The following is a 24,497-nucleotide window of genomic DNA, read 5'->3' as shown; positions in this document are numbered from 1 at the left end:
TATTAGTGAACAGTCAACAAAGGTCTATGTGTTTTTAGAGTTTATCCAGACTTAAAGGCTTATAATGAAATGGGCCCTAGGCCAAAAAAGACTATAGTGTCTGAATGGCAGGCTTTGAAATACAAAACTAAGCTATCTCCATCACTGTTCTCTAAGTCATCAGTGCTAAAAATTGAAACGGTTTGTAAAAACCTATCTTTTCTGTTTTTAAGTACTGAAAGATGGGATGGACTGTTGGGGGTGGGGGGAAAGCAGTTCTTGCAAAGTGACATCACAACCCAGTGCAGCCTGGAGATCCCACTTCCTGCCTCTAATCCCAGGAGCCCTTGGCCAGGTGGACAACGACCCACTTAGCACAGCAGGAGTCTGTGGGATCTGGGAATGATGTAGACACTGGCATCTCTATGTATAATGTTTATGAAACGCCGAGTCTCACCACTGCCTACTAAGTCTACAGAAAAATATCTTACCTTTACAGGCTGCAGCTTTGATTTATGAAATCATTAGAATGAGCTTCAGAGAGCTTCGAATTACTCTGCTATCGTAGAGTAAATGATGCAGAAGGGCTATCATTTCCAAAGTGGAGTTTGCTTGTTTGTTAATGTCATTTATGAGCCGAAGGAAAAATTTCTCTTCCAGAGCCCCAGAACTTTCTGCAAGCAGCAGCTCCAGTGCCTGGGGCCCCAGGGCAGGGATGACTCAGGGATGACCCCTCAGCCCCTCTAGTCTGTGGTCAGCCCGGTTGCCTTGGTAGAATTTTCTTCACTAACCACATAATTTAATGCCTGAGCTGTTTACAAACCATTAACAAACAGTGCTCCCTCCTCCCCATTTCCATTCTCACTCCTCTTCATGACCCCATATGAAAATCATAGCTAAAACGTGGAGAAAATGTAAGGAAAGTGGATTAATAATTTTCTTTTAATTTCCAGGGTTAGAAAAGTCAAAAACATAGAAGTTATTGGCAAGAAAGCTTAAAGCCTAGAGCTTGAGATTTTAGTTTCTGTACTAAGCACACAATTTTGAGGCTTTTAGTTATCTTTTTTTTTTTTTTTTTTAAACTATGGTATAAACCTTCATGAAATCTCACTAAAGATATGCTTAACCAGGAGATAGCTTTTTGTATCTATTTTAATTTAGTGATTTTATTTTTTCAGGGACAGAAAAGAAGGAACATGAATTCTTACAGTAAAGCAAAATGGGAAACTCTTTAAAGGTTCTTGTAGACAGAAGTGAATAATAAAAATCTAGTATTTTGGGGGAAAGGAAAAGAGAGAAGGGTTAATGCCCACTTATATTAAAAAGCAAATTTTAGGATTTCTAGAATTTGGATATTTAAGATGTTTACCCAAAGCATGCCTGAAGTAGTTTTAATGTCTTTGAACACTTCCCTTAAGATGCTCTCTAATCCTAAAAACAAATTTTTTAAAGATCACATGTTTTTAAGCTGTCAAGTGATGCTTAAAAACACTTGACATATAATAACTATCTTTTTTTAGTAACCTCCTCCTTTACAATAAAAAAAAATCTGAATTGTCAAAAAATATCACTTTTATTCTGAAGGAGGGAAAACAAACTGTGCCCAAACTGACAGTGCTCACAACATTCCACTCGGTTCCTGATGTCCACGTGGACAGCCCTATCCCTGCATATGAAGGCAGGTTGAAGGCTTTGTGTATGAACACCCACCTAACTTTGACAATGTTCTCAAAAGGTAAATCAAGAATATAAAGGCAGGTTTTACACATGAACCACCTAAGGTTAATAGCGGGGCACGGCAGTGGCAGTGGCTGTGACACGTGGGCGCGGGGGCAGGAGGCCTTCGTGAGGTGTCAAGGCTGAGGCGGGAGGGCGAGCCATTCACAAGGAGGTGTTACTCAAGGTCCTGACACTGATCTCCAAGAGAGTGACTTGGGAGAAAATGTAGAGCCAAGGACAGGGCAAGAAGAGAAAGGGGAGGAGGCGATGCCAAGGGAATCTAGAAAGAGCCCAGAGGCCCACGGTCAGCATCAATCAACACTCGCAACTCAGAGCAGCTGAGGAAGGCAATTCATGAGAAATATACACCTGCGGCTCCTCAGCCAAGTCCTCCAAATGTCTGCTCTAGGGAGAGCCTCATGGTGAGGGGCTCAGATCCACATCCCACAAGATGAAGGCATCTAGGGAAGCCCTGTGATTATCAGAAGTTAAGGAGGACTCCAAAGTCACAAAACCCACCCCTGACTAATCTTAGACTAAACAATACCCTGTTCTGGTAAGAGCTACAGGTATAAAAATAAGAATCACCACGGAGAGACAGGAAATGTTTCCCCTCTAATAAGAGAAGGCTGGTTCTGGCAAACAGATTTACTAATGCTCACCAAAGACTCTGGCTACGAATCCCAGCGGGAACTGTGAGGCAAACATGGTGAGGAACCAGGGGGCGGCGTAGAGGCTGGGGCCGATCTCGTGCTCCTCCAGGTGATTGTAGAGGTCTCTGTGGTAATCATGAAGCAACCTTGAGAGCTGGTACATCTGGATCTGCAGGAAGACGGCCAACGGGGCTGAGAATTAGGGATCTGCCATAGCGATAAAGTTATGTCTACTGCTCACAGGGTGGGTGTGAGAGAAGACTTACTAGAACTTCCAACATTCTATTTGGCTTGTGATCCACTGAGCTTAGCTACTAATTCATCCAACAAGTGCTTCCCGAGTGCCCGCTGATGCCAGGCACTGGCTGGGTGTAGGCCCAGGACGCTAACACTGGGTCTTCTTCTGTCACTTCCTTTTTATTGTTCCCTTGTATTTCTTGGCTAAGAAGATCTAAACATCTGTCTTGTGCAAACATTTCATAAATTCTCCTACAAATACACACTCTTTGCAAAACTCAAGCCCAGAGGAATTAGAAATAAGAAGCCAGTCTCTTCACTAAGACTGAATTAGGGGCATTTTATGATTCCGCAGGAGTCCACTGTACATGTTCACTCAGCAAATTCCCTCTGGACCCCTGAAATTACTCAATAGGCAGGACAACCATAATTTATTTTGGTGTATAACATATGGAATATCCAGATCCCTGGCAAGTTAAAACAAGAAGACAAGTGTGCGTCTTAAGATGAAATAAAAACTTTTTCCAACTAAAGTGGATCCAACTTCACAGAATGACATGATTCTGGCAGAAAGCTCATGCCAGTTCCTAGCAGTGCCACCAAGAGTTACAGGCTCACAGAGGTCCAAGAGCCAGCCCAGATCTGAGCAGTCCCATGGCCTAAGCCTAAAGAAACAATAACCTACAGAGGGTCAGAATCCTGCTAAGATCCACCAAGTTGGGTATGTCCTGTCTAAACTGAGAAAAAGAAAATAAAACCGTTTTCAGAGGCTCAGATAATATAATCCCATAAGCACCAGCTGTGGCTCTCCCGTATCGAAGACAATCTAATCAACCAAAGCCACCAGCCCCAATAGAGTTGTGTGTTACATAAATTATAGAAAACTCGAAAATTCCACTGCCTGGTGACCGCTGTCTTTAAAGTCAATAAAGGGAATGTAGGAAGAACCTCACGGTACGGATGGAAAGTGTTATGTGGTCAAAATCTTTCAGTGAATGAGTTGACTTCCTTCTATGGTGTTTGCATTCATGTGGTCCATGTTCACAGATCAAGGTGAAAAGATTTTGAATCACATAATTTGGTACTCTCAAAGTAAGTCCTTGGCTCTAACGTATTCCCTCCCAGGATACTTTCTAAAGCTCCGAAGGCACAGTATCTTACTGGTAGTAAATGAACATATCAACACGTGCTGCAACATTTAGGAATATTCCTGAAGCAGGATCCAGAGTTTTCCCTCTGACAGGCAGCAAGAGCAGCACATGGTACTTGGAATACGCTACTACGTTTGGTTTTCTCTGACAGAACTATTCATTCAACAAATACTTATGGGGTGCCTACTTCAACCCAGGCACTGTTTCAGAAACTAGGGACTTGGCTCCAAGACCCATAAAAGATCCCTTCCCTCTCCTAAAGTTCACATGCTTTGGAAAATCAGAAAATAGACAGGTAGATGATTCTGGAAACAAGATCATTTCTGGCAGTGGCTGTGTTGTGCAAAAGAAATGAGCCAGGATAATGCGACGTAGTGTGCCTAGGGTGGAAGTGGGGAACACAACATCAGGGTAGTCAGAATGAGCTTCTCCCAGGATGCGATATTTGAGCTGAACCTGAGATGACAAGGGTGGGGGTGAGGCAGAGGAAGAGCAGATGCAGAGGCTGGGAGGTGGTAGTGAAATCATCTCATGGTTGATGGGGGTAAGAGGGAAGGCCCTAGAGTCAGAGAGGCCTGGGTTTCCAGTCCAGCTCTGACACTTGCTAGCTGTGTGACTGGGACCAATTTATAATCTCTTGGAGCCTCCGTTTTCCAATCTACAAACTGAAACAATGAACAGTGTCTGCCTGTTATGTTATTAGAGGGAAGTGCAGATGAAGCGCTTGGAATAACGCCTAGCACAGAGTCCTTTATCAGCAGTGACAGCTATTACAGTGTTATCCGACGGTGAAAAAGTTCCTGAGGCATATCTGAAGAGGGATAAGAAACACTCTTAGCATTTGGTTGTATTAAAGACATAAGGAACGCTCTATACCTGTAAAATAATCATGTCTGGCCGATACTGTTTCCGCAGCCCCACGTCAAACATCAGAAACTTGAGCATTTTAAACGCCTCTTCCTCACTCATATGAAGAAGCAAAATGCCTGCTACAAAGCTGAGACCTTGGCAATATCCTACTTCCTGGTCTAGAAGTGAGTAGGCCTTCAAAATGTTGTAAAGCGACAGCTGTCCTGCTCCAAGCTGGGCAGAGAAGTATGGGTGTGTAGGAAAGGTTCGCCCTGTGAAAAGAATACATATTAGTTGTAATAATAAAAACAAAAAAAAGAAAGCCTATCGAAACAGAAATCCAATGTGCTTCAGATTAAGCAGCAAAATCTTTAGAAGCTGGATCGTAATATCAATCAGTCTTCACCACTTCCTCTGCAAACAAGGTCGACCAGTTGTTCCTGGAATAATGCTTTCAATTAAAAATCAGCAATTATTCATGGTTGGTTTATTTCTTTTTTTGGTGGAGGTACAGGTGAAAGTAATTAGAACCACCTTCGGTCCTGCAAATAGCTGAACTTCAATCGAAAAAAGAAAACTGTTGGCCAGGCACGGTGGCTCATGCCTGTAATCCCAGCACTTTGGGAGGCCGAGGCGGGAGGATCACCTGAGGTCAGGAGTTCGAGACCAGCCTGCCCAACATGGCGAAACCCTGTCTCTACTAAAAATACAAACAATTAGCCAGGCATGGTGGCGGGTACCTGTAATCCCAGCTACTCGGGAGGCTGAGGCAGGAGAATCGCTTGAACCTGGGAGGCAGAGATGGCAGTGAGCTGAGATCACGCCATTGCACTACAGCCTGGGCGACAAGAGCACAACTCCGTCTCAAACAAACAAAAAAAAAAAACCTGTTAATCCTCTCGACATAACCTCTATTCTCAAGAGGAACACACACAGTTCTTCCTCCCCACCGCTGCACCCGATGCCCACCCCAATCCCAGCATCATCTAAATGCAGCTAAAAGGCCTCGCCTTGCTACAAACACTCTCTGGGTCTGCTTTTCCCAGACTACACATATTATGCCTGCAAATGCTTCACACCACATGCATATCTCTGAACTTTCAAACCATAGGCAGTGTTTTGAAACAGCCTGAGGAGCAGCAGGTGTTTTCTTTTCACAAAAGTTACCTTCCAAAAAGAGTTTAAAAAAAAAAAAAAAAAAAAAAAAATAGGCTCTCAACATCATGATTATTTTCACAAAAAACTGGTATTCATATAGATCTTAAAGGACTTCTTTTGTCCAGGAGGCTTTTGTAGCTGATACTTGTCAAGTTCCTCTTCCCCTCCTCTGGAACGTGACTGATGGGAGTGCCTGTTTCCAGGGAGCAGAGAAGTACTTGAAACGATTAAGAGAAGAAAGGTCTGGAGCCAGGCAGCTGGCAGCCAGGGCCAAGCATAGGGCCAAGCGTGGGCCCAGGCGAGAATTATGAACCTGCTTGGATCAGCCAAGGCAAAAGGTGCATCTGGGTCACATGTTAATTGTTCATTGCAACTACTTGGTCTCAGCACAGGGAGGAACATACTTTCATGGGCTTTTCCTCAGCTTCCTGAGAAAGAGTTTCATCAGTCCAGATGTGTTATGTGAACTTGATTCAAGAGGAAGGCAACAGTCCCCTAACCACTGTCCTGATTTCTCGTTCTGTATTCACTTCCTGCCTCCTCTACCTCTTCCCCCAACAAATCTCCCTGATATACCCTGCACAAGTCACCTTGCTGCTAGTAAGCAATCCATAGCTCCCCAGTGCTCAAAGAACAAATGTTCCACTCTGTTAGCCTGGAGCTCCGTGCACTCACCTCCTCACCCACCCTCCCAGCTTTATCTTCTACTCCAAGGCTTAGCCTAGGCACTAGAAGCGGGGGCTCCTGGGGTCTCTGACCCCTCTGGGTTGTGTGCAGAAGTGTGTGTGTGTGCGTGTGTGTGTAAGCAGAACAATCGGTAGCAGCACATGCAACTGAACTGGAATGTGAACCCCATGCAGGATGTAACAGTTTCTAGCAGCCACATTAGAAAGTAACAGGTGAAGTTAATTTTAATTAGATATTTTATTAAACCCAACATATACGAAATATTATCACGTCAACATAATCAATATAAAAGTACTGAGACATTATGCATTCTTTTTTCATGGCAAGTCTTTGAAATCCAGTGTGTTCTTTACATGGACAGCACATCTCAATTTGGAGCAGCCACATCTCAAGTGCTTAATAGCCACATATGGCTTCTGCACTGGGCAACACCAGTGTATTGATTTCCTCATAGTCTCAAAAATATCCATGATCTCTTTCATTCCATTACCCTTGCCAGCTTGGTTTCCAAGAAGATGGAGCACTTCCCCACCTCTGCATTTTTGCTGATGCTCCTGTCCCATCCTGAATGGACCCCCTCCCCTCTGGTATCAAATAGGTGCTGGTAGCAGAACATGCAGGAGTCATGTGGTATAAAGGAATACAGGGAAGATTTAGTTATTTTGAATTTGATCTGTCAGTGTTATCATTTTAGCTGATCAGATACCCTCTCATGTTAGCAAACTACCTCACACACAAACCAGAGCCCACACTAATTGACCCTGCTTGTAAAGTGGCTATTTCTTATTTAAGCCTCACAACATCCCTAAGGGTGTGGGCCTAGCAGGCTGAGGAGTGACCTATGCTAACTGGCCACTTAAGAGTGGTCAGATGGTGGGGGCAGAGCTGGCTTCATGGGTGTGTTCTGTGCAGTCACACTGGCTCTGTGCTTAGAAGGACCTCGCACAAGGCTTCATGCTCTGTTGTCTCTGTCTTGAAATTCCTAATAATCTTTCAAGAAGGGGTTCTGCATTTTCATCTTGCAATACGCCCTGCAAATTATGTACCATTTAGGGGGAGGCAGCTCCCTAAGCAGCTTCCAGAAATAGCTATAGCCACCTTCCTCCCAACCTTGCTACCGAGTGGTACGCTATGAGAAAGCAAACCTCGGGCCAAATTCTGCCAAACCTATGACCTTTACCAGCAAGCTGACAGGCAACAGGAACCACATAGGGCTTCTCACAGGCTCTGCACTCAGGCCTGCAACAAGCACTTCTCAAGAAAGGTTCAACCAGAGGAGGGCACCGTGGCAATCTAATGGCAGAACCAGGCCACCCATAGTCAGGTCACACAGACGGAGTGTGGGGACCCAGGCCCGACAGGCACTGGCCTCAAGTTCTGCTCCAGAGTCCCTGGTGCCAGGGTTTGGACGCCTTTCTCATCAACCACAGCTCTTGAACATCATCCATTTCGCTAGTAAAAAGTTACATGTAGTAGTACCCCTTATGCTAAGAACAACTCTCTGATGTGCATTTATTTCAATGGCATTTGAAGTAAGGACAAAATGGCCTCTGGCACATGAAGTTCAGAATGGACTACCTAGCTTCTCTGAACCTTAGCTTCCTCTTTAAAAAAGGGGCAGAACACATAGTTTGCAGAGTGGAGAGTACGTGTACAATGCCTAAGGCAAATGGTTGCTATGAATGGTGTTCAATAATGGGCAATAATCTTCAGATACACCATACACATTATAAAAACCCAGTTTCCAAACAAGAGGACAAAAGGGCACACTTGTGACAGTTCTGTAGCACAAATGCAAAATAAGTTACATTTAAGGTAAAGGAACAACTTTGCAGAGCCGTTACTAAACTATAACATTGCGCATAAGCCGGAAATCTCGCTTTCTGACAGCCTTCCAGAGGCAAAGAAAAGTTTTGTCTAAGCAACTAATTTTCACAAAATTTGGAACTCACAGACAGGTAGAACTGAAAGCTGAATTCCAAATAATAATAATCACCACCACCACCTAGATTCAGCAAAACACCTGTACACCCCACACTTTCAAATCTCTTGTTATTACCCAAACTGGTCAAGGCTTCCAGGGTGCAGTTTCAGAAACTGTCATTGATTTTCTTCATGCAGAAAACCTGTCCTGCACGAACCTGACCAAGCTAAAACACATCTTCCAGTGTGTTCTATGAGACTCCCAAATGCAATTTCCTGTCCCACCCATACAGCAAGACAGGCCTCTGAGTTCACTACCAGGCTGGGGAACAGCCGTGAGTCTCTGGCCTTCAGCTCCTGACTAGCAGTTAAGCAGGACAACTGCACCCATCTGACTTTGTAACACAGTCCATGTTTTACACCAAATTCTATTGGGGTAGACATTGTTTTCCTGTTTTACATTCTTTCAGGTCAATAGTTCTAAACATTTGGTCAGTCTGAGGACCCCTGGAGGTCTCTGAGATGCTTTTAGGGGTCCATGAGGTCCTCCCCCCACTTTTCCAACTATAGATCTGTGCAAGGTCAGCTTTTTGTTTATATGCTTCAAATAACAAGCACAACAGAATGAATGAAGCAAATAAAATTCAGCAGATTCTATTAAATCAGATATTAAAGAGATTTTTTTAATGTAAAAACAATTTCACACTTCTAATTTTATTTTGGAAAACAGTCATTTTTTACAATTTTTTATATGTACAAGTTTATTATTGCTATGTAAAAATAAACAAGAATCAAATAAATACTAATCTAAGTTTTAATTAATTGCGAATTTGGTAAATATTGATAGGAATTATATGGAAACAAAAGCTCTCTGGGCTACTCAATAATTTTCAAAGTGAATGGCATCCTTCCATCAAAGTTTGGGTAAGGCTATTCTAGGCTAACACGACAACTCACTCACATTCATGAGTAAACACCAAGTAAAGAGGGAGAGGTGGGTCACGTGAGTAGAGAGTGGATGAGTGGGATCAAAAGCATTTCCTGGACAATCCACATTCGTATAATCCAGTGTTGAGCACTGCAGCCCTCCAGCTCCCATTTAGGAATTACTAAGCTAGCACTGATGGCATTCCACAAAGACCACCCATATGATGTTCACCTGCAGCAGTGGGCCAGAGCCGTGGGCAGAGCACCCCTGAGAACAGCCCCTCGCACCCAATTCAAGGCACCTTAACTACGAGCAAAAGACTGTTTACTGTTTGTTGCATTTGTTCACAGTTTGTGAACAGATTCTAGACTGAAGCTCTGCCTCAAGAAGACAGGACAGAAGGCCGCACACCCCATAGGAGAAGCACGCTAGCTCGGGAAGATGCCAGCTCAGGGAAAGCTAATTTCTGCCAACCTCGAGGGAAGCCAGGTAAAACTATGCAATCCTTCCTATAAATGCTTCATGATACGAGGCCTGCCTCTTTAAACTGCATTTTACAACTTACCACAAAGCAGAGAAGTGCAGGTCCTTTACATTTTTCTGTAAAGCAGACTACCTTCATATACAAAATGAGAAGGGGATAGTTAAGTGGAGAGGGTCAAACATGAGCGTTAAAAAACCTCTTTATTAATATTAGAAAGACATTCAATGTGTCTTGTGAATCTAAGTGGAGAAATATGCCAGAAAGGCCTATAAGATGATCCACAATTCTAACATATTTCTAAATAACCTAATACTTCTTTTTCATGAAGTGCTCCACAAACTAAGTGTTCCTGTGGAATTCTGTTCATCTAAGGGATGTTCTTCCAGGATAATCTTTTCCTTCTTTATCACTTGGAGGGGGAAGAGCCTTCACCCAGCAATTTTCAGGCAGCAATCCTATCAGGATCATCTGGGGGCTTCTCAAACCTGCACATCCCAGGCATCAGAAATTCTCAATAAGCAGCAGGTCAAGGACGGTGACCTCAGGAATGTGTTTTTCACAAACCCCTCAAGAGATCTTGCAGGTGGTCCCTGTACGGTGCTGTGAGAAACCCCACCCCATCTCAGAGTGTCCTGCCTTACTCTATTCAGAGCCCATCTGACTGCATTTTCAGCGAGACCCCTGATATCTCGGCTCTGTTTACCATGCGGCAGCTGCTACAAAAGGCCAGAGGTCTCTTGCAGCAAACACGGGGCCACCCACAAAGCTAGTCAGTCTCATGATGGCTCTGCACAGTTGACTAACAAGTTTCTTTCTTTTGCTCTTTTCTCCAGGGAGTGGTACTGGCAAACCAGCAATCTGACACTGACCCTCTAACTCCTCTGCAGAAGAGAAACCCTACAACCTAATGATCTCTAAGATTCCTTCCTGGATGAAGACCTGGGATACTAACATCATCTCACATTGTTGCATTTAGCTCTGAGCAGAATTTGAAATGAGACACTGAAGATAACAAACACCCTTTGTAACCCTCAGATTTTTAAGTCACGTGGTTATCAGGTGCCCAGTGTCAATCTTCCCACTAGAATGTGTGCTTCCCAGAGTACAGGGGATCACCCTGAATGGCAGTTAGGAGATTAAGGGAGAGTTCTTCTAGGAGCAGATTGTTTTGGGGAAGCACTTGAATGAGCTCCCACCGGCTCTGTGAGCCCAACTCCATGACCAGTGACATCGAGTTGGTAGCTGAAAATGGGGGATGGGGGAAGTAGTTGCACAATGGAAATCTGCAAACACTGAATACCAAGGGCTTCCTCTGAGGGGTGAGAGGAGCTGCTTATTAAACATTTGCCAGCACCACCGACTGACCTGAAGGAGGCGGGAAGATTCCAGACCTCTGTGAAAGGAAATCATACCGCACTTTATTCTTTCCTTTTATCACCCACATTTCGTTATCTCACTTTGGACTTAAAGTGTATATTTAGAATGACCAAATAAATATGATCCCACGATGTATTCCTGATAAGATCAGAGACAATGGCTCACTCTTCGGAATAATGTGTGTGACTGGTGGCGCAAGAATTCATTGGGCTCCTGAACTGTGATTGTTCAACTGACCTTCATAGAGCAATGTCCCCAACTGGACAGACAGGTGCGTGACGTAACAAGACTGCTGAATGTTACATTCTAGGTCCCTTGCTGTCTTTTGCCATGAAGGTTTTTCGTTTCTCACACAGGACTTCAACTTAAAGATGGAAGAGAACGCAGTGGTCCCCGCCAGCACCCCTGCTAGTAATGAGCCGCTCCATCTGCCCCTCAAAGTGCATGATGCTGCTCTGTGTGTCCAGGCCGAGTGAGGCAGCCCACCGCCTGGGAGAGGAAAAGGGGACGCACTCCCCTCTGCCCGTTTGCACTTGGCCATCTTCAGTACTCTCAACTGATTCCTCCCTTTTGGAGGTTCTCCTATTTCTCATCTTTTATGGATTCTAAAAAATCCAACTGTTCTCCTACTTCTCATCTTTTGTGGATTCTAAAGGTTCTCCTACTCCTCATCTTTTATGGATTCTAAAAAATTGGATTATAGTTTATTTTCTTCTGGACATCAGGCAGGCTTTATACATTTAGTCGAAGCAAACAATCAACATGACAGCTCTGCTGCTGGACCTGTGACCCACACGTGTGGTCTGGACACACGCTTAGCCTCTCACGGCAGCACAGGCATGCCAAACATGTCTGGTCTCCCTGATGGAGGATCTCTAGAAGCCCACAAAAAATGGCACTTCTGGTCACCGAAAGATCATCAGACTCCTGCAGGGATTATAAACTGTGCCACCCCCTTACTGACCCATAATATGCAGATTAATAAAACTACAGCCATTGATGTGGGGGAGATTAGGTGCATTCTTGCTTCTGCTTTCTGATCTAATGGAGCTCCTGGGTTTCTGCGCCTGTTAGTGTTCTTTCGGCTGAAGCCCTCCCATTATGGGAGAGGCTGCACGCCTCACTGGGGAATGCAGCTGATGGCTGGAAAGTGTTCTAGGCTGGGATGCTAGGGAGGGAGCAGATGATGTGAAGCCTGAAGGGGGTCCCCCAGGAATTTCCCAGTGTCACTGTCAGCCCCCAGTGTGGTCAGGATGACAGTGCGAGTCCCAGACAGAAGGCAGGATGCTGGGCAATCCGTGTTGTCTACCCAGGATAGGGAGTCAGAGAATTAGAGAAGAAAAAAGTGGCAATTGTCTAAGGGCTGAACAAATGGATGCAGATGGGTGGGGCAGGCGCTTGACCCAAGGCTTCAAGAATAATGTGATGAGTAAAGCTGAGAGCAGCTGCCTCTGGCTGGTGTGATCTACCCCAAAGGAACAGGATTCCACCAAAGCAGGGGTGGGGAGAGTTGTGTTGGGATGGAGTGGGCAGAGCCAAGAAACACAGAAGCAGCATGGTGCCCTAGAAGGGACGTGGTATGGAGACTGAGGAGACCTGGGTTCCAGAACTTTCTGGCACTGAGTCACTCGCAGTGTGGGCAGAGAACTCAAGCTCTCTAGGGCTCAGTCACGAAGTAACTCGTGGACAGAAAACTCAAGCTCTCGAGGGCTCATTCATCCCCTGTAAGCTGGAAATAACAGCACGTGCCCAATTTCACACAGGGTGTGTAAAGATGAGATCTGACAAAGGTTGAGAAAATATTTCACACACTATGGAACGCTTCCCAGCCATGAGGCCTATTATTCTTACTCTTTGGAGGAAAACACATTGTCAAAAAAACCAAACCAAACCAAAACAAAACAAAAAACCTGTTTAGACTAAAAGCCAATTTCAGAAAGTATAGCAAGAGGCAGGAAAACAAAAACCCACGAAAATTCAAAATATATCCAACCAACCATTCTGTTCTTCTGGCCAGAATACGAAAGTCACTTTTTAAGGAAAACTGAAATACAGATTTGATTTTGCTCTATACTACACACCTTCACTGGGCCTTGTGGTAGCCATGGTGTAGACTAAACAGAAAGTATAGACTAAACAACTGACTTGGCCACAGCGCAACTTTGGGTGAGAGGAGAGGCGGAGGTAACGGGTAGAGTCTGGAGAAGCTTCTGAGGCAGGCCTCGGGTGGAGTCAGCTGGGCAGGGAGGGCACCTGGGACTCCACTGCCGGGTCTGGGCCAACCCCAGTTTCTCTGTTCCAGTGGGGAGAGGAGACTGAACCCGGGGGGTCCCTGGAAACAGCCTGCAGAGACACACAGAGGTGACCTGGGAAATGTATTGCCGCACACGGAGTTCCTCTCAGGCCCTCGGGAAGTATGTGGATGGCATCCAAACTGGAGGCCAGGCGAGGATGGGAAAGAGTGGGGAAGAGACAGGGGGTCAGCACTGTCAGGGACAGGGGCAGCAGAGGGAGAGGGGAGAGGGTGGGGGAGAGGCAGGGATGGAGAGGACTTGAATGCAGCCAGCCCTGCCAGTGGACAGGAAAGGCCAAATCCTGGGCTCCCACGGACCTCACGCCAGCTCGGGGAAGGCTGCCTGAGCCCTGCAGGGGAGACCGTGGTGGTGCTCAGGCACACACAGTGCCCTGGGAGCGCACAGTCATGCCGAGGCCCTTGTGCTGATCTGGACTCTTCTTTTCCTTCTGCAGAAAAGTGACGACATCTGAGCAACAAGAAGCAGGGGCTGATTGTGCGCGTGGAAGAATGACGGGATACTGCAGGGGAATGAAGAGAAGAAGGCGACTGAATCCAGGAGGGGAAACACCTTCCCGTTCCTCCTCCCAGCCTGTGAGCAAGTGTGGGGAGCAGGGCTGTCTGCACTCCCTCCCTTTCAGCCTCCTACCCTGAACCTATTTCTCACTTTGTTTCACATGATAGGAACATGATGGCATTTCCTGTTACTCACCATGTCAGCAAATGCAGCTACTGCTAATTCACAAAACTGCTTTCATCAGGGTCAGTGGGCCAAATGGGCCCCAGCTCCACCAAGCCATTGCCTTGGCCAGCCATTGCACAGCAACACGGGGCTCCTGGGCTCAGAGGGTCCCAGGGAAACACAGTGACAGTGGGTTCAGTTCCTGCCACCTCCCCTCGGTTGACTTTGTGACCATGGTCAACATGTGACCTCAGTCTCTTCATTTCTTAGAGAGGGTGCAGGCCACCTTCCCAGGGCTGTTGTGAGGGCCCATGAGATGGCAGGGCTAGTGCAGTGTCTCATACTCTGAATCTCAAACAGATTCTTTGAACATCTGCTCTGTGACAGCCACTGTTCTAGGAGCCGAGAGTATAATGGCCAAACAGCCCCAGCCCAGTTCACAGAGGGCTGCATCCTACAAGGGAGAAAGGCAGTAAAAAGTCACTGCTGTATACTAAGGACAGGTCGGGGAGGTGGAGTAAGAAGAATAGGTTCCGCTAAGAGTTGAATTACCATTCGACCCCTTCAATACCATTACTGAGTATATACTCAAAGCAAAATAAATCATCCTACCAAAAAGATACATGTACTCACGCGTTCATGACAGCACTATTCACAATTGCAAAGACATGGAATCAACCCAGGTGCCCATCAACAGTGAACTGGACAAAGAAAATGTGATAGACACCATGGAGTACTCTGCAGCCATAAAAAGGGACAAAACCACGTCCTTTGCAGCAAGGAACATGGATGCAGCTGGAGGCCATTATCCTAAGCAAACTAATGCAGAAACAGAAAGCAAGCATCACATGTTCTCACTTAGACGTGAGAGCTGAACACCGGGTCCACATGGACATAAAGATGAGAACAGACACCAGGGATTCCTAGACGGAGAGGAAGGGAGCGGGGCAAGGGTTGAAAAACTACCTGTTGGGTACTATATAGGCTTGGTTCCTGGGTGACAAGTTCAATCATACTCCAATCCTAAGCATCATACAATACACCTTTGTAAGAAACCTGCACACACACTCCTGGAATCTAAAATAAAAGTTGAAAAAAAGTGCAGTTTCCAAAGTCATACTGATTAGCGGCAAATTGGCTGTGTCACTTTCAGCAAGTTACATAACCTCTCTGTTTTTATTTTCTCAACTCTAAAGAGAAACAGAACAACATATACCTGATCATGTTGTAAGGATTAAAGAAAGGAGTTTAAGTCCCTTTGCACAACATTCAACAAGGTGAAGTTAGGCACCAGCAGTGATGATAATAAGCAGATAACGGTGATGATGAGAAATGTGATACGCACCATGGGGAGAGTGTGGGGTGCTATGGGGGCTTAGCAGGACACCTCATCCAGTCTTGAGGTGGGAGAGGAGACCACAGTCAGGGACAGTTTCTCAGAGATGACATTTAAGCTAAAGAATAACCTTAAGGGTTATGAAGTTAACATTTAAGGCTAGCTATGTGGCTTGAGAGGAAAGGACTTCATACTGCCTGATGCAGCCACTGCAGGGCCCCAAAGCACTGAGTGCTCTGTGGAGCCTTCAGCAGCAGCAGCTGCAACCAGAACAGGTATTCTGGAAGCAGGGCCACATGCTCTAAAAGCAGCAGGGCCAAACTCCCACCACATCGAGCCAGCTCACCACCAGTAGAAACAGCAGCCTGGGTGACAGGTAGCAGGCAAACAGGACCGCATTGCCACCTGACCCTGTGCATGGCCACTGACAAGTCAGGAGGGCTCTCTGTGCATCATAATCACACGCCAGTTCAACAAGTTCTTCACAGTGGCAACTGCAGATCTATCCAATACAGTCATCCCTTGGCATCCACGGGGGATAGGTTGTAGGAGTCCCCACAGATACGAAAATCCACGGTGCTCAAGGCCCTTCTATAAGATGGTGTCATGTTTGCATATAACCTGTGCACATCCTCCCATACACTTTTTTTTTTTTTTTGAGATGGAGTCTTGCTCTGTCACCCAGGCTGGAGTGCAGTGGCACGATCTTGGCTCACTGCAAGCTCCGCCTCCCGGGTTCATGCCATTCTCCTGCCTCAGGCTCCCGAATAGCTGGGACCACAGGTGCCTGCCACCATGCCTGGCTAATTTTTTTGTATTTTTAGTAGAGACAGGGTTTCACCGTGTTAGCCAGGATGCTCTCGCTCTCCTGACCTCGTGATCCACCTGCCTCGGCCTCCCAAAGTGCTGGGATTATAGGTGTGAGTCGCCGCGCCCGGCCACATCCTCCCACATACTTTAAATCATCTCTAGATTACTTATAACACCTAATACAACGTAAATCCTACATAGACAGTTACTATATTTTAAAATCTATATTATTGTTTAGTTTTCATTGATTTTTCTTCCCAAATACTTTCCATCTGAGGTTGGTTGAGTCCCCAAATTCAGAACCCATAGATATGGAGGGCTGATTGTACATTGTTCCCATCTTCATATTTTATAAATTATTCAAGAGACAAGGTGCCACCCAGTTTCCAAAATAAAATCATCTAAGGCACACACACAAACTGCTTTCTACGATTTTTCTGATGAATTCTGTTTGTAAGTAGTAAAAACGAGGGAGTGGCTCCTGTAATTAAACCAAGCCTCGGTTCTGAACATCCATACGTTTTCCAGGATGTTCCTTCAGTTGACTATAAAAACTCCTATCAATATTTGAGTTACTGAACTGAGCCACAATTACGACTGCAGCTTTAATGAACACCCTCCCTTCACGCCAAGCAAAGTTAACAAGCTACCCAGTGAAAATACAGAGATTTTTATATGCTTGAAGACGACATTTGTGATTACCCTAGGGCTTTTTAAATTAAAAGTCTCAGTAGTAAATTTTGATTGCTAAACCTAAAGGCAGGTCAATAAATAACTTAGACACTCTCTTCAGATTTTTCATGTGAGTGAAACTTCCATTGTCATCTCCAATTGATGGCACAGACTTACCAAGGTCAATAAGAATTGCATGCTGCTGGGAAGTCAACTGCTTTAAGAGTTCTTTGTATGGCACATCCTTTGGCTGCTGTTTGCTGGGAAACTGGTGTTTAAGGTGGAATTGCTCAGCTAGAAATTTCCAGATTTCACCTCGGTGATGACGTGGCACACCTTTAAAAGGGGGAGAAGATATGGAGATAATTTATGCACAGAATACAACTTAATAATAAAAATGAATTGTGTTTCATGTTCCATTTATCCAAATTCACGTTCCCTTTTTTTTTTTTTTTTTGAGACAGAGTCTGGTTTTGTCATCCAAGCTGGAGTGCAGAGGCACACTCACATCTCACTGCAGCCTCAACCACCTGGGCTCGAATGATCCTCCCACCTCAGCTCCCGAGTAGCTGAAATCATAGGTGCCCACCACCATGCCTGGCTAATTTTTTATTTTTGTAGAGACAGGGTCTCACTATGCTGTCCAGGCTTGTCTCAAACTCCTGAGTGCTCAAGGGATACTCCTGCCTCAGCCTCCAAAGTCCTGGGATTACAGGGATAAGCCATCGTGTCTGGCCACTAGTTTCATTATTAATTAACAGCATAGGAACAGCAAGGAGGCAACTAAAACTTTGTCCTATTTGCTTCTTCCCCTACTTCCACCCCCTATTCTCCCCTCACTTCCCTGCCCCTCCCTCCTTTCTTCTCACTTCTCAAATGTGTTATCATGTTCTGACCCTGTCAGACTCTGCAAGGAATAAAGAATATGACCTGAGCTCCAACCTAGTGCCAATTAATGACATTCTAGGGAAATAAGGCCAAGTATGAAAAACTGTCGTGTAAGATGTGATCTCAGAAACAAGAGAGAAACAAAAGGAAGTAGAGCTCAGATGAAAGATAAGCTGGCTTTTTTTTTTAAATTATACTTTAAGTTCTAGGGTACATGTGCACAACATGCAGGTTTGTTACATATGTATACATGTGCCATGTTGGTGTGCTGCACCCATTAACTCGTCATTTACATTAGGTATATCTCCTGTTATCCCTTCCCCCTCCCCTGACCCCACGACAGGCCCCAGTGTGTGCCGTTCCCTTCCCTGTGTCCAAGTGTTCTCACTGTTCAATTTCCACCTATGAGTGAGAACATGCGGTGTTTGGTTTTCTGTCCTTGCAATTGTTTGCTCATTTCGAACTGAGCAATCAGTTTGAACCAAGCCTTAAGGACGAGGGAAAAGGAAGAGAAAAGTGCAACCAGAGAGAAGGAACCGAGAGTGATTCAGTTTGCCTCAGGCACAAACGTGCACGTGGAAGAGAGCAGCTGGCAAGAAGGCTGGAAAGGTTATTGTCAGAGACAAAATTGACCGCACGAAACCTGCGTGTTTGGTAGCCCCAGGGAACCATGCATGTTTCTGAGCTGAGGTGGAGTAAGCTAATCATAGCTGAGATTCTGGAATTCTGATGAGGCTTCTTTCTGCAAGATAAGCTGCAAGAAGGGCCCAGAGGCTGGGTAGGAAGTGACTGCATACATGTTGCCATGTGAGCATCCAACAAAGCTCTAAAAGCAGAAAATGTCCACGAGCCTCTACCTAATGCTTTATATGTGATTAATTTGAATACTCACAGTGATTGAAAATGTCTAAACCTTTAAAAAGTTCTCTTAAAGTCAAGGATGTTATTTAGGGCAAACCTAATTTTAAAAGGTGACAGTTTTGAACCAAAATTCTTTAGCTCATTACTCAGCTATTACAAGGCCAAAAAGGTAGAAATGGGGAGAGCAAGAAGACTGAAGAATAAAATGCCAAGTCTTTCTCGTCTCTTGGGAGAAAGGAAGCCTCCGAGTTAGGCATTGATCTTTCTTTCCATCCAGGAAAAAAAGTGGCCGCTTTGTACCCTGCCCTGCCACTCAAACAGCCTGCCCAGGAGGACGGTTTCTCTGGTTTCCGTCTCTGGCCACCTTTGGGAGAAGTTTCTGCTCTGGCAAGGTAGCAGCAGATAGCACTTACTGCGAGGCCACTATGCACCATCACCATTCCACGCACATTACGTATATTGGTCATATCATCCTCATAACCTTCTAAGGGAAACATGATTATCCTCATGGTAAAGAAAAGAGAGGCAGTAAGAACAGGTCCCTTGCCCCAGGTCATTAGGCCAGTGAGTGACAGCCCAGGAATGCTGACTGCCATTTTCTCTTGGTGTTCTCCATGTCAGAAATGTCAAACAAGACTGCTACTCAAATGGGGACTAGAGAAAAAATATTTTGTGTTCCTATCTTGCGATTAATGATAAAATAACTATCTGTGGATTTGAACCAAATAGTAATCATTTTATTAACAGATTCAAAAGTCTCACTGGGCCACCTCTTAGAAATACTTACTGTGTAGTAAGTACTTTCTTCTTTCCCTTTCAAATATCAGGTTGTTTTTTTTTAAAGTTGCCCTGTAGAAGAAATACAGGGCCCCTGTCAACCATGACCACATCCTATACATTCTATAATTTTATCTCAGCATTAATATAGTGACCCTGTAGACTGAGTTGAATGGTGGCCCCTCAAAAAAGATGTGTTCACTTCCTAATACCTGGAGCTTCTTGTAAATGTTACCTTCTTTGCAGAAAGAATTAAATAAGGACGTTGGGAGGAGGAAAGCATCCTGGATTATCCAGGTGGGCCCTATATCCAGTGACAAGCATCCTTATAATAGACACGCAGAGGAGGAGATGAGAAAGGGAATCAATGTGACCAGGGAGGCAGAGGCTGGAGTGCCGTGGCCACAAGTCTAGGAAGCTGGAGGAGGCCAAGTGCAGACAGGCTGACAGCATGGTTTTGGAGCTATGGCCTCCAGAACACTGAGAGAAGAACTTCTGTTGTTTTAGTCACCATTTTTGTAGTAACTTGTTACGGTAGGAACAGGAAAAAAATACACCCTGATATCTGCTTTCTACTATTATTCTATTTCTTGTCTCCCTCTCTGCTATTCCAGCTCATAGATATATCCTGGGACCATACACACACATGCACACCCTACCCACAAATACTTCAAACGCTGATGAGAAGTAAATGTGGGCTAGAAAACAGTCAGCATGATAAGTGATTTATAGTGGGGCTTTTTTTCACAAAATACTTTTTCTCAAACTGGGAAATTTTCCCAAGTTATGAAATGTCCAATTTCCTATTACTAAATCATTCCCATTGTCTTATCAGACCTTTATTTTTTGGAAGAAAAGAATATTGGCTGTGTCACTGGACAGTACCAGATATTGTGGTATTCAGGAGTACGCTTAGATTTTGTGATTTAAAGCACAGGATCATGTAGGTTGGACCCAATGTTTTTACTAAGAATGGCCTGGAACACCCCCTCCACCGTGGTGCTGCCCTCACTCCTAACCCAAGAGAAACGAGCCCACCTAGGGCTTGCAGGCAGGGTCTGGGTGGGCAGGAGGCCGTTTCTCCATCCTCCATGAAAATAGTTTCTTACTCACTTAAGAAATAATATGCACTGTTTAAAAGTGGGACCAAAAAAACCTCTGAAATGCAAGAGGTATAAAGAAGTGAAAAACTACCCATAACTAGAATGAGCATATATTTACCATCCAAAGCAGGAAGCTTTTGAAAGTGAAGAGGAGGAAGGCTATTAATAATTTTGCCAGGACACGAGTCATAAACGAGGGCTATGCCAGGTGAACTGGGCTCTATGGTCATCCTGCCTATAACCCGGATACCTGCATCATGGGTGTTTTTCCACGTATACACACATGGAAATATCAACTGAACCAGAGACCATGCTGTACTCTCTTCATTTAACAACTTATCTCAGCCATGTTTTACATCAGTAAATACAGATCTACTTACGGTGTCTTTTTCAAGGAATGTGACACGGGATAGTCACATGGTTGGGTTTTTCGTTTTGTTTTGACTATTAAACAATGCCACAATAAGCATTCTTCTTACTGCAGTACACTTTTGGCTGATTAGTTTCTACAGTAAGTTTCTATAAATGGCATTGCCGGGTCAAAGGCAGCAGAGTTTGCATCTGGCCCTGCCTATCAGCAGCTCAGGCAGCCACTCTGCAATCCCATTCCTAAAAAATACATTCCAGCTTATAAGGTTCTATCCAGTTATCTTTAGAGAAATCATTCTGACGTGAACTAAACTGAATTATCTATAATGTCATGGGATTATGTTATCCTCTCCTAAATCGATACCCTAATCCTGGCCCCTTACCCAATTTTAACTGGGAAAATTTTATAAATTCCTTTATTTCCATCATTTCAGGGTCTTTTATGTCACTATGAGGAAGGGCCTCTTAATCCAAACAACTGTCCTCTCTTTCAAGGTCTCTGAGCTGAGTTGGCCTCTACTTCAAAGGTCAAAGATGTGATTCAAATTTAGTCTCACATTTTTAGATTCACATTTTCATTCTTAGCCACTAAACAGATCGCCCGCCGTCATTTGTTTGGAGTTCTTAAATCTTAATGTGTTAAAAACCACCTGACTGACAAAGCCCCCTTTATGGTTAGAGCTTCTGCAGTAAAAAGTGATGTGGCAAAGTCAGGCAATACATAAGGAAATTCCAGGTCAGCCTTAGCTCACTCCAGTAGACAGAATGCTCAATCATCTGTGCCCAACTTTCACTATCCAGGGTCCAGATTCCTAGAGTATTTCTATTAGCCCCCACATAAGATGCCCAGTGAAAAACAAATATCCAGGTGCCAGGCTTCTAAGAAGCTCAAATATTTGGAATAGCTGTCACAGACCCAGGCAATCTGCCTTTCGCAGAAGCAAAGACACCTGAAGGCGATCATCTCGGCAACTGTGAATGGGGGAAGAACAGACTCATTCTTTTCTCTGCTTCTCCCTTTTCAAAACAGCAATTTGGGGTCATTTGGTGTAAAGGTAAACCTCAAGAAACAAGTACAGGTGCAAGGAACACTAGAACTGGAAGAGAGCTCCAAGATCCTCTGCTCGGTGAAAGTCTCTCATTCTATCAGCAAGGAGGCAAGAGCCCAGAAAGAGGGTACCTGCCAAAGTCACATTGAAAGCCGCTGTCAATCCAGAGCTTCGGTCTTCACCACTGCATGCATGTTCTGAGAAAAGCACCTGGAGATCCTGTTCAACAGGAGGCAGTGCAGTACAGTGGTGTGAACCCAGCTCTGTGGCCCTGAGCCACTACTCAACTGCTCTAAGCCCAAGTTTCCTTATCCATAGAAAGGGAAAAGGTGTAACGAACAATAGCTACCCATGATTACTAAAATTGATGTCAAAATTCAAAAAGGGTTAAAAATGCCTAAAAGACTATAGTAGAAAACACTGCTTTGTTCCATTAATGCTCCTAGAGATGAAAAATGCATATGCAGGCCGGGCGCAGTGGCTCACACCTGGAATCCCAGTACTTTGGGAGGCCGAGGTGGGCGGATCACCTGAGGTCCGGAGTTCGAGACCAGCCTTGCCAACAGGGTGAAAACCCATCTCTACTAAAAACACAAAAAATTAGCCAGGCGTGGTGGCAGGCGCCTGTAATCCCAGCTACTCAGGAGGCTGAGGCAGGAGAATAGCTTGAACCTGGCAGGCAGGGGTTGCAGTGAGCCAAGATCGCCCCATTGCACTCCAGCCTGGGCAACAAGAGTGAAACTCCATCTCAAAAAAAAAAAAAAATGCATATACAATGTTTTTCCACTATACAACTGATAAAGTCAGGAAAAACCCATTCTATACATATTTGAAACCCTTATTCAAAACACCTGGTTATTCATGATGAGCTCAACAAGAACTCAGTAGTGCAGAATCAGATTAGACTCAGGCTTTTACTCTTGCCAGAAGACATTAACATATATTTTTAAAGGAATCATTGTTTGACTAGAACACTAATAATGACTGAAGGTAAGCTCCAAAATAGTGGTTCTCAAACTATCTGTGAAGCATCAATTTTTTTTCTCTTTTAAAATTTTCCAATCTACTACAGGCTAATATTTTTATACAATACAGTAAAAATAAATTAGTAGAAAAACAAAATAAAAAAAAACAGATGGACAAAATGTAAGTCCACATTCTAAATTAGGATCACTGTGTCAAATTGCTGGAAACATGGAAACATTTCCAAATACTTAGTCTCAAGTTCTGTACTTATGTCTTCTTGGACCAGAAACAGTTTGGGATGGCAGATCTCACTGAAAAACCAGTGAATCCTGCCCGCTCTCTAAGGCCTTACAATATAGCAGACACGTTGTGTGCTCCTCACAACATCCACTGTCAGCACCCACATCTTACACTTGTGGAAACTGGAGCTCAGAGAAGGTGAGGCAAAGTAAGTGGCAGGGCTGAGATTTAAGCCCAAGACCACCTGTCTGAAGTCTGTGCTCCACACACTATGTTGTCTCCCTAGAATACCCAGAGACAAGCCATACAATTCGTTTCTAGTTTATCATTCAAAGTATATCATCAAATCATTATCCAGTTTATAGGTAATGAAGCCCTTGGGTGTTCCTGTCTTCCTATTTCCTGGCCTTCTGGGAATTTTAATTAAGAGGAACCATGAAAGGTGGTAAAACTCATGTCTATTAAGTAAGGTATCTGGAAATAGATTAAGATGTGATGAAAAGAAGGGAGATGGCCACTAAAATTAGACTTAAAATTTTTTTATTCCATACTTCTCCCCAATCGCCAATGAGGGGTGAGGTTGACTAGATGCTTCCCAATGAAGCTTACCTTGCCCAACAGCCGAGTGCATTTTTTCCATGTCAAACTTAATTTTGGATCTTCCTGGAGTGCTAAGCATCTTTTCCCACACTGTAGTTACTTCTTTAAGACAGGGAGTAATTTCTTCGTAATCGAGCTTCAGGCGTTTGTTCAGCAAATCATTTTCGGAGGCTGGAAGAGACCATTCTGGAGTGCATCAGTAAAGGCTACAGCTATGGAATTTCCATCACACAACATGGCTGCCTACTTGTTATCCTGCTGAGATGTCAAGAAGTTACAACCATCTTAACGCATCTAAATATAAGTCACTGTCCATGCCTCTACCCATTTTCTTTGTTTTGGAAAATGCTAAAAACCTAGGAGGTATGTGATTTCTCTTACCCCTCACTCCCAACGTACTCTGTGGGCTCTACTGCTAAGACATAAACCACATCTGCCCAATTCTTTCCATCTTACCCCCATCAAACCATGAGCCATCCCAGAGCAGGAGCTATGTGTTATTAATAAAATTCCCGATGACTAGCATGGTTAGAACTCGATGCAATTTTTTTCATCTAAACTAGGAGAGGCACTCTAAAGATAGTTTTCTCATTTAGAGCCAAACCTCCGTTTAGTAGCTTCTACCATTGGTCCCATTTCTGCTTCTTGGAGCTAAACTGAATAAATCTACCCCTCTCAAATGACATCTCTTAAATATATGAAGAGA

At 44.4% G+C, this 24,497-nt stretch overlaps 1 protein-coding gene across 6 annotated transcripts in view; it reads right to left on the bottom strand.

Annotated features, from left to right (window-relative positions):
- The window catches only part of TBC1D1 (TBC1 (tre-2/USP6, BUB2, cdc16) domain family, member 1), a 247,014-nt gene that overhangs the window by 16,968 nt on the left and 205,549 nt on the right, over positions 1-24,497 (bottom strand). For 3 of the 6 annotated variants that reach the window (XM_011983519.1, XM_011983520.1, XM_011983522.1), the window contains 3 exons: positions 17,116-17,274; positions 4,616-4,860; positions 2,361-2,520 (listed from right to left, as the gene is read on the bottom strand). In XM_011983519.1, the coding sequence (XP_011838909.1) occupies positions 2,361-2,520; positions 4,616-4,860; positions 17,116-17,274 (564 nt within the window). Of the gene's footprint in view, positions 1-470; positions 634-2,360; positions 2,521-4,615; positions 4,861-9,849; positions 10,428-17,115; positions 17,275-24,497 lie in introns of those variants that run through there. The other 3 variants (XM_011983523.1, XM_011983521.1, XM_011983524.1) reach the window with 3 other exon arrangements.

This window comes from Mandrillus leucophaeus, unplaced genomic scaffold (assembly GCF_000951045.1).
Source record: "Mandrillus leucophaeus isolate KB7577 unplaced genomic scaffold, Mleu.le_1.0 Scaffold251, whole genome shotgun sequence".
NCBI lineage: Eukaryota > Metazoa > Chordata > Mammalia > Primates > Cercopithecidae > Mandrillus > Mandrillus leucophaeus.
Note: the sequence above shows the minus strand (reverse complement) of the source record. Positions and strands in the feature narration are given on the sequence as shown.